This window comes from Cnephaeus nilssonii, assembly GCF_951640355.1.
Source record: "Cnephaeus nilssonii genome assembly, chromosome: 14".
Lineage (NCBI taxonomy): Eukaryota > Metazoa > Chordata > Mammalia > Chiroptera > Vespertilionidae > Cnephaeus > Cnephaeus nilssonii.
The window spans coordinates 37,865,754-37,879,682 of NC_137085.1; the positions used below are offsets into that span (position 1 = coordinate 37,865,754).

Sequence of the window (13,929 nt, forward strand, 5' to 3'; positions counted from 1 at the left end):
TGATCACATGACATCACTCCCAATTGTCCTAGGTCCAGAAACACTGGCTATCTCAGAAGGATCTTTGCATATGTGGCCAATAACGTGTACATTCTTCTGTGCTTTTGAAGTTTTCTCCAGTTCTTAAAAACCATGGGTGAAAACAGGTCCTCTCTGTTTTAGTCTGTCATCCTTTCAGCAAATAACTAAAAGTCAGATGTTTCTCTACTGGGTAGATCTATACCAAAATATACCAAAGCTAGGAAGACATGTCTTGGGTCAAAGTGAGAAATAAGAACATTTTGTTACTGCGATTGATCTCTTTAATTCTGAGTGCATATTGAGCCAGAGAGGCACTTAACAAAGCCAGGGCACTGGCAGGAATACGGACAGAAGCCCCTGGCTGGTGTCCCCTTGTCACCACCACCTCCCACCCACAATGCAAAGGGCTTTACATGCACTCAGGCCAACACATCCATGCTCTGTCCACACCCCTCGCTAACATCTGTGTCTTGGGTGCCCTTCGGGCCTCGGGATGTGCACACCGATGGGATGTTCGCCCTCAAGAGCATGGATTGGGGAGGGGCCCAGCGTGGGGCCATTGGGCAGTGAAATTCGAGGGTCTCAGGTCCCTGCAGCATGGTCTTAAAGCTTGGAGAGGACAAGCACTGCACGTGGTCACACTCCCGTGGCCCTGTGGCATCACTGCCCATTGGAGTGGGAAAAGATGAGCAAGCCAGAATGGGGTGGCACTGTGTCCAGCCCTGGAAAATGGCAATAATCACAGGATGTTGTCTCACTGGCCCTTTTGTTGTTAGCCCGCACACATTTGAATGTTTGTTCTGTGCAGATTGTTAGACTGGGTGCTGTGGGAGGATGGAAAATACAAAGCTTTTTTTTTTTTTTCAAGGCTATTTTTAATGTAGTCGTGGGGGAGACAAAAGCTGAACTGAGGATAATTACAAGATAACTGATTAATAAGGGGAAATGGTTGGCTCAGAATTGTCAGGTAAGGGTATTTGGGGTGAAAAGGAGTGAAGTGATGGTCCTAGATGGTGGGGGAGGGCCCGTTTCAGGGCCCTGGGGTTCTAAAAATCATGGAGTTCAGGGCTGGCAAAGCCATGTTGCCAGCAGGTACCACAAGTGTGTGACCGGACCTGGTATAAGACAATGGGGACTAGGGGGAGAATTGGGAGGATTTGTGTGGAATCAGCAAAGTGGCAAATTCCAATTAAAAATAAAAATGCCGAACAATATACTGGCCAAATAAAATGGGAATGGGGTCCCTGAACCCAACTTTCTGGGGCTGTTGCTGATTAAATTAAACTGCTGTGGCCATGCTGATGCAGAAACTTAATTGCTCACCCACATTCCCTCCTAAAAAAGTCACTTAAAAAATAAAAATATTTTGTAAAAAAATAATATACTTTTATTGATTTTGTAGAGGAAGGGAGAGGGGGAGAGAGAGAGAGAGAAACATCAATGACAAGAAAGAATCATTGATCAGCTGCCTCCTGCATGCCCCCTACCGAGGATCCAGCCCTCAACCCTTGTGTCCTTGACCAGAATCGAACCTGGAATCCTTCAGTCCGCAAGCTGATGCTCTGTCCACAGAGCCAAACCGGCTAGGACAAACCTTTTTGTTTTTCAGTTACAGTCGACGTGCCTTATTACATCAAAAGAGAGAGCTTATTTGTATCTCTTTTTCTTAAAACAACAGAATTTCTTATATATGTTTAATTACAGCCTTAGAAGAGACATCAAATTGGCTTTGGTGAAAGTTTTTCCCCCCTATAAGTAGGTCACTGGAGATATAATTAATAGCGATAATAGCTATCTCATACACAGATTTCTTTTAGTTGAATGACCTCTTTTGAATGCATTTTCCCACTGCCAGCAACAAAGCAGTTAGTTAGTTTCTGTTTTCAGATGGTTTTATAGTGAGGTCAAAAGTACATCCTCCAAATATAAGAAACATGTTAGCAACTCCCATAATTGTCTTACTGAAAAGCTGGGTTTCTTGTTAAGTTTGAGGTTATGGGTTTTCTTATCTTGGGCTGTATGTTTAAGCGGTAAATTAGAGTTGTAAGGCCAGAGGAGGCTGTAAAGTCTCTACCAACCCCAATTAGGCTGTTATACTGAGGGTGACAATATACTTTATCAGCCAAAGCAGAACACTTTTGAGAATAAAAAAAATAAAGATACTATTAGTTATCTGAAGACAACAGGTATAAAGTAGGGGCTGGTCCTTGGCAACTGGAGGATATGGTCAGACTAGTCATTTAATCCACCCTGCAGAGAGGAGTCCAGCCACAAACAGAGAGAGAGAGAGAGAGAGAGAGAGAGAGAGAGAGAGAGAAGAGAAGAGAAGAGAAGAGAAGAGAAGAGAAGAGAAGAGAAGAGAAGAGAAGAGAAGAGAAGAGAAGAGAAGAGAAGAGAAGAGAGAAGAGAAGAGAAGAGAAGAGAAGAGAAGAGAAGAGAAGAGAAGAGAAGAGAAGAGAAGAGAGAAGAGGGAAGAGAGAACTTGAATAGGGCTGGACATTATTATTAGTCATCAATCACTAGATCGTTTCTTGGAAATTAAATATAGTATATATTTAAAGAACTCTTTTCAATATCTGTAAGAGACACATTGAAAAATTCTTACCCAAAGCCTTGGGTCTTAATCATTCTGGAGTTCATGGTTCTGGGGAGACTGACGTTCAAAGGGATCTTGGCCTGGAGGAAAGGAAACCAGGGAGTTGTGCTTCCCCACATGGGTGAAGATGTGTGCCCCAGAACCAGTGCCCAACCTAGGCACTCGCTATATGCTCAGTAAATAATGATAGGAATGACCAAGCACATCCTGCATTGGATTGTGAACTCAGTGATTCACAGTTGTACAACAGAAAAGAGATTTCTTTCAGTGGATGAAGCCATAATGAAGACCATTTGATGAAAACTCAAGGGTTGAGTAGGCACAAACTTGTTTGTTGGTTTTGGGGTTGAGAGGAGAATATAATTCATTTACTTTGGAACAGGCTCCCCCTGAATTGATATGGTAGGAAAGATTCCAGTTGATATGGTGGTGATTAGATGGGGAGTGCTAAGAAAAGTAGTATCAGGAAATTCTTCCAATATTCAGACATTTATTGAGCACCTGCTCTGTGACAGGTGTTGCCCAAGGTGCTGGGGTTCAAGGTAGAGAAGAGAGTTCCTGATCTAAGGGAAATCACAGACTAGTGAGAAGACATATAGACATCATGACAAAATCTATAATAATAAAAGCTTACTATGCTAATTAGACTGGATGTCCCTCTGGACGTCCTTCCAGGACGAAGCTGAGGCTGCAGCCCTGAGATCCAGACAGTTGCCGTGGCTGCGAGGGAGGGATCGAGGCAGACGTGGCTGCGAAGGCCTACTCTTGCACTGATTTCATGAATCGGGCCTCTAGTGTAATAATAATGGTATGTAAAAATCTAGTAGTAACAGGGAGAAGAGAATGAGTCTTCTACCTGGGAATTCAGGAGGATTTGTGAAAAAAGCAATGATGGAGCTGTGTGATGAGTTGACCAGCAGGCCTACTGAGGTAGAGGAAGGAAAGCAAAGATCACATGGCTTGAATGTTAAGTGGTTGATGTAACCTTGCCAATATCTTGCTGTTACTTAAACTGGACTTTTCAAGGGTAAAGTCACATATTTTGGTTACAATGGTGGACTGAAAAACAACATATACCTCTTTGTATGTCTACTTACATATAAGTAAAACTCACTTTGTATTCTGTTAGAATCATGAGAAGGACTTCAGGAGAATAATTTTTTAACTATCCAGAGTGGGTGGATGACAGTGCATTGTATTTTTAAAACCCTATAGTTTGGAATCCCCATGCTTTCATTCTTAACCTGAGCCTACATTTAATTGCACTAGTAGCTACCGTATTTTCCGGCGTATAAGACGACAGGGCGTATAAGATTTTCCTGGGTTAAAAAGTCGTTTTATACGCCGGAAAATACAGTAGTCCAATATATCTAATCCATTATATCTAATCCCATCAATATAGTCCAATATACCATATTTTCCGGCGTATAAAACGACTTTTTAACCCAGGAAAATCTTATACACCCAGTTGTCTTATACGCCGGAAAGTACGGTACTTTTGTTTAACATCTATTTTCCTTTCGATTTATCTTTGGGGAAAGGGGAGGATGGAGAGAAGAGTGGGCCGGTACTTGCTGGTGTTTCTGCAAAATGCTTCAGTGTGTCAAATGGTACCTCTTCTCCTTGCCTGCACTTACGGAGGCTTAAGGATTTTAAGTCCATTACCTCTTTTTAGAGCTTCTTTCTTTTCCCTTAAGACATTTTTGTTTGTTTACTAGTCTTTATCCTCTTTCTTTTTCAACATGAACAAAATCAAACTGTTGGACAATCATAACTAGAATAAGAAAAAGTTCTGACTGTAGACTCATTCTTGTGTTAACCATTCTAGGCTATATTACTCCTCATATTCTTTTAAAGTTTGAGAGGCCAAAGTCTTACTAGTAGTGCCCTGGTGTTTTGACTTCCTGGTGCACACCTCTGTAAGAATGGGCGAAATACTCATTTTTAGGAGTAGTAAACTGTGGAAGATTCTGAAACCATTTATGAAAATGCTTACTATTTGTCTTTTCGGAAAGTAAAACAAGTATAAGTCAGAGTCAGAGAGCAGAAAGTGATCTCATGACCTTCCTTACATGTAAGATGAGTTGTACAAATGAGTTGTACTTCTGAAGGAATCACTAATGTTTTAGCCATAAGCCATAGAGCTTATTGAAATAGTTTCCTCCTATCCTTTGTGCGGCTTATTCATTTTAAAGGAAAAGTAATTGATGTTCAAAGCTTTTTCCAAAATAAAGTTTTGTCACTAACAAATACTTGAGTCTTAAGATTCTGTATATTTTACTACTTTTCTAGACTCTTATACAGATGAGCTATTGACGTAGAATGAGCAAACTTGTATAATTCTTTATAGAAGACTCAGTTGTAATGTTTGGCAAATAACAAAGATCTCTGGATGATGTGAGTATATAGAAGAGTTGCATATCAGTCAATGACAACTGCTTCCTGATATAAACCAGTTAGTACTCAGCTAAATATTTGTATTGGGTTTTTAAAGAGTATCACATTTATAGCAAGTTACAGAATATTTGATTGTATAGGTAATAGCTCAAATTAATTTAGAGTAAAAATTAGCCTTGTCTTGCATTTGAACTTTTAAATACACTTATGGCAAATATGAGAAGTACATTATTTTGTGTACTTCCAAATGGAAAAACAGTTATTCAAAAATTCTTTGTGCCGGCCAATGTTGCTCAATGGTTGAGTGTTGACCTATGAACCAGAAGGTCACGGTTCAATTCCTGGTCAGGGCACATACCCAGGTTGGGCCGTGGATTCAATACCCAGTAGGGGACTGGCAGAAGGCAGCTAATCAATGATTCTCTCCCATTATTAATGTTTCTCTCCCTTCCTCTCTGAAATAAATAAAAAATAGATATTTAAAAAATTCTTTGTGAGAAAAAATTAACATGACCTTTGGGCTTTGCCTGATATCAGAAATTAACTTTGGATTTGAAAATAATTTCTTGATCAGCATAAGGTCCAAAGATGACAGAAAGTGGAGGGAAATACTTGGAATTGCTGCTATTGTTGGTTAGTCAATTAAGATGATTGTGCAGATCAATGAAACAAATAGATTGTCAAATATAAGACAGCATCTTTTGAATTTTGCTCCATTATTTTATGGCTACTTTTTAAAAAAAATCTCATACTGTCTGTTGAGCCTTATCACTTAATTTTTCAGTTTTCTCTCGTTTCAAAAGCTTTGTAGTCACTGCTTTTGTTGAGAGAGCAGCCGTCAATCCTGTCTTCAGTTGTTTACAGTTCTGAGTTGCCTAGGACCGTGGTCGGCAAACTGCGGCTCGAGAGCCACATGCGGCTCTTTGGCCCATTGAGTGTGGCTCTTCCACAAAATACCACGGCCTGGGCGAGTCTATTTTGAAGAAGTGGCGTTAGAAGAAGTTTAAGTTCAAAAAAATTGGCTCTCCAAAGAAATGTCAATCATTGTACTGTTGATGTTTGGCTCTGTTGACTAATGAGTTTGCCAACGACTGGCCTAGAACATTGCTACTTCTTTTATGGTGAAAAATAGCACCTCCTCTGTTTGCAAGCACAGAAGCTGGGGAAGGTGATATGGTTGTGATGTGACACAGGGGCTGGGCAGAAGCAGGGCTGGCTGGAATAAGTAAATCACTGTGGAGATTTAGAAATGTTTTTCCTCTGGAAATTGAAAAACAGAGCTCACATAGGGATGTTTATTCATGCAGAAATGAAATTGCAACTTGGTATAAAAATCCATCAGCTAAACTGAACGTAATGTAAAACCTTGAGCATTCCAGTCCCAGGTAAATTATATTAGCAGAGGTGCCCCTCACAAGAGCCCTGGAGAAGTGCTTCCTAACCAGTCCGTGAACTGGGTGCATCAAAACCCCTAGAGTGCCCTGGCTGGTGTGGCTCAGTTGGGTGAGCAGAGTCCCATACACCAAGAGGTTGCCAGTTCAATTCCCAGTCAGGGCACATGCCCGAGTTACAGGCTCAATTCCCAGTAGGAGGCATGCAGGAGGCAGTTGATTGATGTTTCTCTCATCGATATTCCTCCCTCCCTCCCTGTCCCTTCCTCTCTCTCTAAAAAAAATAAAAAAAAATTGAAAATCAACAAACAAACAAACAAACTCTGGAGTGCTGGTTACAATTATATATTCCCCGGCTCCTGCAAGGGCCAGTCAGGCTTGAACTGAGGAGGAGCCTAGAATCTGCATTTTTATTGAGTATCCCTCCCTCCATTGGATTGCACTTATGTAGGTATCTTACCCATCCAGCTGGAATAACAAAACACCACAGACTGGTTATTCATCAGAACCCAACCTTGATGGCACCTGACTTCCAACTTCCAACCTCCAGACCGCGAGAAATAAACAGCAGAAAATTGTTTCTCACATTCTGGAAGCTGGAAGTTGGAGGTCAGGTGCCATCAAGGTTGGGTTGTGATAAGCACTCCCTTCCACATTGCAGACTTTTCCTTGTATCGTCACACGATAGAAGGGGCAAGGGAGCACTCTGGGTTCCCTTCTATAAGGGCACTAATCCCATTCGTGAGGGTTCCACCCTTATGACCTAATCACCACCCAGAGGCCCTTAGTACCATCACTTTGGGTATTAGGTTTTCAATTCATTAGGTTGAATTTGGGGGTGCGGGGAACACAAACATTCTGACCATAGCAGCAGTGAATCACTTGGAATTTTCTCCAACGTTGGCCAGATTCTCTTGTAAATCAGTATCTTTAGAATAACAAGTTCCGAGACTACAGCACTCACAGTGCAGAAGCTCTCACTGTGTGGGGTGGCTGCTGCCCAGCATCAGCTAGAAGTTAGAGGGAGCTGAGCAAAATCCCTCTCAGCCCTCCAGCTTAAAGATTTCAAAAGGAATTAACTCATCTATCTCCACTACCAGGAAACCCTGGTATGGAACCAGAGCCTGCCTCCCCAGGTGGCTGGCACTGGGTCCTAAGTGTCATCAGAAAGGGCAGGTGGCAGGGTGCCTGCTTCTGGGTGAGGTAGCTTTGCATACTCAGATTTATCCAATCAATGCTGGGCCTCCCCTGAGCCAGGAAGGCCCACTCATCCTATTGCTTTCCACAGCAGTAATCATCCTGGTCCTCTTAGTCAACAAATATCCATTCACGAATATGTATTAGGTTTCTACTATGTGCTGTTTCAGGCTCCAATGATTCCAGGGAACAAGAGAAATAGGATCCTGGCTTGTGGGCCACCTCAGTGTATCCAGATCTCTTCTAAGCCCACTGGTCTCACAGATCATTTAGGCCACGTGACCAATATGCAGAATTGTGTTCTTATTTTTATTCTGATTTACATTTTGTTCTGCTCAGTGTTCTAACACTGAGCTAGAAAACAATGACGTCTCGCAGATGGTTTAGAACACATCCCCCGCCACTGAAGATGGCTCTGCCCATCTCAAGCTTTCTCAGCTGTTGGCCTTGGCCCTCAGCGAGGAGGGCTTTACTGAGGATTATAGGTAAACTTGAGAACAATTGGCGTTCTGTGTAGATGTCCCTGGGCTATCACTTGGAAGGGATTTATTTTGCTTTGGCCTCTGTTCCCTCCTGGCTCCTAAAAAAAAAAAAAAAAAAAAGCAGCTTTTTTTTTTCTTCCTTCATGAGCCTTTCTGTGTATTTAAAATTAAGCTGTCATATTGCTTTCTCAAATCTCAGAGCGAGTTTAGAATTGTAGTGTGAAGCCATTTTGTTGGCCCTTTTACAATGACATGAGTTCCAACCCTCAGTTTTTTCTGGGTGAGGTCGTAGGTAGATTCAAGTAGCCTCCGGGGGAAGTTCCTTTAAGGATGGGATGTAGAAGGGTAAATTCCATGTAAAGAGGACACTAATTCGTGTGTACTGTTTTCCAAACTATGATATCTAGATCACTGGTGCTAGACAAGATGTTTTTAGTTGGAATTTCCCTGAAGTCTTATTTACCTACTGATAATATATTTAATTTGATTAATCATGGCAGATGATAACTGGTTTTTCATTTGTGACATACATGTTTCCTTTCATAACAAGCTTATTTAAATAAAAAATCCAAAAATATTGAATTACCACACAGGTGGTATATGAATATGGTAAACAGCACAAGGTAGGTACACAGATGACAGAGTTTGGGGAAACACTGATGCCAAGAGCCAAGTGTCTTCTAGGCCACCCCAGACCTGCCAGGCCAAAGGTGCACACCCGCCACCCACGGAGAGCAGGAAGCTGGTGGAGGCGAGCTTTACCTAAAATAGTCACACTCTATGGGTATATGCCAACCACACAGAGTAGCAAGCTGTGTGTGCAGCTTAATCGCTTATTGAGCCTCTACTCTGGGATAGGAAATCAGTTTAAGGGGCTGGGGGTCCAGAGGATCCTGGCAGAGCGTTACAGGGAGAGACTCAGGAGAGTACCTCAGTCTTACTTGAGAAGCACATTGGACCAGCCAGGACTGACTTGCTGATTTTGTTAAAGAGGACAGTGCGGTAGGATGAGGCTAAGCAAGAATGTCAAATGGAGCAGGCTTTTCATGAAAGCTTACAAGTACTTACAACCATTGTTGTTCTTTTCCGCTGCAAATACAAAAACCATGAAGCAAAAAGTAAATGGAGAAGAGCCATTAGCCTTATTTATATTTGGAACAGAATCTAGAAACAAAATTGTAATTATATTCTTTTCCTCATCTGTGTTTAACAGCAAAAGTCCTTCTGGGCTGTGGTCCTCTCTACCCCCACCCTCCCCTCCCCCATTCTCTTTGTGGCCTCTTAATGAGGCCCCTTAGTAAGCTGACAGCAGGGGTCACCAATCAAAAGCTGCTCCCAGGTTGCGGGCTCACATAGCCTGCCTCTCTGGAGGAGCCCTCACCAGCATGGTGGTTTGTGGGGGAGTGGAGGAGAAAGTCCTCATAAAAAGACAAGAAACAGAGTAGAGCGGACCCGTGCTACCCACCCAAACCATACATTCTAATGCATCGTTAGGTGGGATGTAAAAGCTAAGTCACCCAGTCCTCCAGCCACCAATACTTTTCATTCTAAAAGTCATATCCTGTCCTTTTTCTTTCACTTGTAACAGAATAAATGATTATACTCAAGGTCCAGGTGTTGAGTTTCTGTTTAGAACCAGTGAGGAAACTCCACTCAGATCCTCAGCTTGACTTTATTGGTCCCCATGGTCCAGGTCACAGCTGTCATTGCAGAGAGACCCTGGTCTCCGCCCCTCTCCCTTCATGCCCCACCTGCTGCTGGAACCATCTCATTTAGAACAGCTCTGAGGACTTAGGGGAAGGGATATAGGGGAGCAATTCCCTGGGGCCTAAACAGTGTTAATCATGAGAGCTGATGTTTAGGATTATTCCAAGTGACACAGATACTTATGTGTTCTTAATAAATTTGTGTGTGCACGTGTGCGTGCGTGTGCGTGTGCGTGTGTGTGTGTGTGTGGAGAGAGAGAGAGAGAGAGAGAGAGAGAGAGAGAGAGAGAGACTACTTGATGAATGAATTGATTCATCGATTGATTTAAAGCCTTCTAAAGCACAGGGTAAAGACTGCTCTGCCCAGGATTTAGGATGGTACTACCCTACATCAACATTCAACAAGCCTTTTCCAAGTTCATCCCCGTCAGCCCATTAATCATGATATGGACCAACACGGCCAGGACGTCGTATCTTTCTCGATGTGTTCCTTTGGAAGACTGCTGACTGGGTTTTTCACTTGTTTTGTCTATTAGGAACTGGTGAAAGTGGCAAAAGCACCTTTATCAAGCAAATGAGAATTATCCACGGGTCTGGTTACAGCGATGAAGACAGAAAGGGATTCACGAAGCTGGTTTACCAAAACATATTCACCGCCATGCAAGCCATGATCAAAGCCATGGACACCCTGAGGATACAGTACATGTGTGAGCAGAATAAGGTACAGCGCTTGCGGGGCGTTGCCCTGTTTGTGATTGTGTGCTTTCCTTCTCTGGTGAGCAGATGTTTCTGAACAAAAGGATTTACTGGGTGTTTTGGTCAGAGGCCAAAAGAAGCTCTTGAGCTCAAACTCCAGAGAAGCGTGATGGATGTGGTTGGCCCTGTGGTCTTATGTATGCTGAAGTTCTAGCACGGCAATAGTGTGGGGCTACCCCTGTGCGGGGATTCAGAAATGTGGGCAGTTGTTTAGTTGGCTTATTTCAGGCACTGAGAGCAGGAAGGCATGTGCATTTTCTCCTTCAGCTAAGATACCCAGTTAGTTTTTCAGTGGAGCAACGGAGACCTTGGGTTTATAAGGGCCAACTTTCTAAAGAATTCCCAGTCTTAAAAAATATGTTCACTAATGCCCTGTAAACTACTCAGAGAAAGCAGTGGGTTTTGTTTGTTTATTTTGGGAGCTAGCCCTTCTTGGGAGTTAAGTGATAGCTTATGTGAGTGATGCTTATATCCTAGCCAGCAGCGGGCTCTGATAAAGTAATGGTATCAGCTCTCATTGGCTTTCATATCACCACTGGTCATTTAAAACACAAATCTGTGTAAGACCATGGGGAATAATGAGGCAGGAAGGTGGGAGGAGGAGACAAATAAAATTTTATATGGTATATTGGAATGCAAATTCATTGGATAATACTATGTCTGAGTTCATTAGGAATCTGGATTAGAAATAGAGTTTATTTAAAATCATACCAAATTACTACATGACGTGATGATAAAAAGAAAAATTCTGTCTAAGATGAGTCTCTTGTGGGTCTATTAAAAAGAAATATAGCTGCTAAAAGGCCAGAATTGAGTGGATAGATCCCAAGGACAGCTTTATCATGAACTGGTGGCACCTGTGTTCATCTATGCTTTATATATATAATATACAAATACTTTCAAAGCAATCAGTCTAAACTTTTTATTTCTCAGTGACTGGATTACATAGAAAAACACAGCATGCACCAAATCTGGTGCCAAGTAATGTGAGAGGTGCATACCGAGCCATTGGAAGATTCTGGAAGTGACTCTGGTGATTCTTTTGCACATTGGTTTTGAGTATACGCTTTCAATAGATATTTTTAACCTGTTCCATTCTTTTTTAATCTCCCTGTACAAGGTATTTTAAAAATTAGGCCATCTGTGAAAATATAGGGTCCGAAGAGGTATGTCAGGAATGTTCTTGTGGTTTAGTTAATCTATTTTTTTTTCTGTTCTAAAATGTATTTGGTTTCTCGGTCATAGTAGGGTGACTGGGGAAAGCTTGGAATTTAGGGGTGGATTGGTAAACAGACCTATTGGGAAGAAAATGCTTAAGTGTATATCAGTTCTGCTTACCTTGGCAACATGTTTGTAAAACCCAATCAGACTTAGTAATCAAGGTCTCTGGGTTTTTGCTTTGTTTTGTTTTCCCTCAAGGTCTTCTGGTGCTACTCTGAGTTTATGTTTTGAACAAAAAGGTTTTTGGGGTTTGACATTCTACCACTTTCTCCTTTTCTCTTCTTTTTAAAAAAATTTATCTTTATTGAAAGTATTACATATGTCCCCTTTGGTTTTTATTTTATTTTTTTCTCATTGACCTCCTACATCCCACACCGCCCCTCCCAGCCCTTCATCACACTATTGTCTGTAGTCTTATGCATGTAAGTTTCCTGGTTAATCTCTGCCCACCCACCCATCCCCACCTTACTTCAGAAATTCATCAGTCTGTCCCATGCTTCTATGTCTCTGGATCTATTTTGTTCATCAGTTTATTTTGTTCATTAGATTCCATGTATGAGTGAGATCATGTGATACTTATCTTTCTCTGTCTGCCTTATTTCGCTTAGCATAATACTCTCTGGGTCTATCCATGCTGTTGCAAATGGAAAGGAAGGAACTTTCCTCTTGATCGTAATTCTTTTTCACCAGGCCATGTCCACCTGCCCAGTAATCTGTTAGTTTCCCATCGCTGCTGTAACAAAGGACCTCAAACTGGGTGGCTTAGAAGAGAAATTTATGTGGCAACAGGTCTGAAGGCTAGAAGCCCGAAATTAAGGTTGATTGGTTCAACGGGAGACTGTGAGAGAAACTCTGTTCCATGCTTGTCTCCTAGCCTCTGGTCCTTGCTGGCCACATTGATGTCCTTCCCAGTCTCTGTCTGTCTTCACAGAATTCTCCCTATGTGTGTGTCTGTGTTCTGTCCATGTCCAAATTTTCTTCTTATAAGGATGCCAGTCATTGGATGTAACTGGATTACATCTACAAAGATAATTACTTTCTGAGGTTGAGGTTTGCATGAATTTCAGAGGGATGCTAATCAAATCTGCAGAGTCTGCCCCCATTCATATCCATCCCACAAGCAAAATATATTTCCCCTACTCCAATAATCCTCAAAGTCTTAATCCATTCCAGCATCAACTCTGTCTCATAGCTAATGTAAATATCAATTCACAAGGCCCTAAATCTCATCATTTAAACCATGTAAATCAGGTATGGGTGTATGTCAGTTATATGGTATATTGGAACATGGATTCTGGATTTGGTCCATTCTGGAGTAGAATTCCTCTCCTTCCACAGACCTGTGAAACTAGGGAGCAAGTCCTGTGTCCCCTTCACTTACGTATCTGGCTCTATGTTTAATGCCTCCTTTCTTTCTGCTTCAAGTACCTACTTTCATGCCTCATAAACTTGCTCTTAACCCTCGGACATATGCCTGGGATGAACCACATGCTGAAATGGCCTAAGGAAAAGCAAAAGATTGAGTGGAAAGAACATTGGATGGGTTCCTAAAAATCTGGGCTCTCCTCATGGCTCCCCTGTGGGCCTCAGGCAGGAGTCAGCAAACTTTTTTCTGTAAAAGGCCAGAGAGGAAATATTTTTGGCTTTGAGGGCTATACAGTCTCTCTGGCAACTGTCCGACTCAGCCATTGTAGTGCAAAAGCAGCCATTGGCCATGCATAAACAAAGGAATGGGACTCGCTTGTAAACTCTATTGGCAAAATGTAAAAGCCTCTCTTAACTCATGGTCCAGACAAAAACAGGCCACAAGTAGATTCAGTCCATGGGCTGTAGGTGCCCACCCTGGTCCTAGGGGAAGCCATAAAACATCTCTGGTCTTTGCATTTCTCCACCTGGTCAGTGCAGCCCACACATGCTCTGTCTACTTCATAAGCCAACATGGGCAAACGGAAGTGCTTTGCAAATTAAACGGCACTCAAGAAACATAAGGTTATTACTGGGGCAAGTTCAAAAGCCAAAAATGCACTCATTGTTTAGGTCATTTTCATCCATTCCTTCTCTATTATTTTCTGAATAATTTTCTCTGTGGGCTAAAACTGATGACTAAACATGGAACTATAGCTAAGTACCATACTCATTTAAGTCATAAAATGATAAAATTA

General features: G+C 42.0%; 1 protein-coding gene across 1 annotated transcript in view; it reads left to right on the plus strand.

The window, feature by feature from the left end:
* GNA14 (G protein subunit alpha 14) overlaps positions 1-13,929 on the plus strand; it is a 140,913-nt gene that overhangs the window by 69,048 nt on the left and 57,936 nt on the right. Inside the window, exon 2 of the mRNA XM_079790181.1 lies at positions 10,327-10,511. Within this exon, the coding sequence (XP_079646307.1) occupies positions 10,327-10,511 (185 nt within the window). The remainder of the gene's footprint in view (positions 1-10,326; positions 10,512-13,929) is intronic.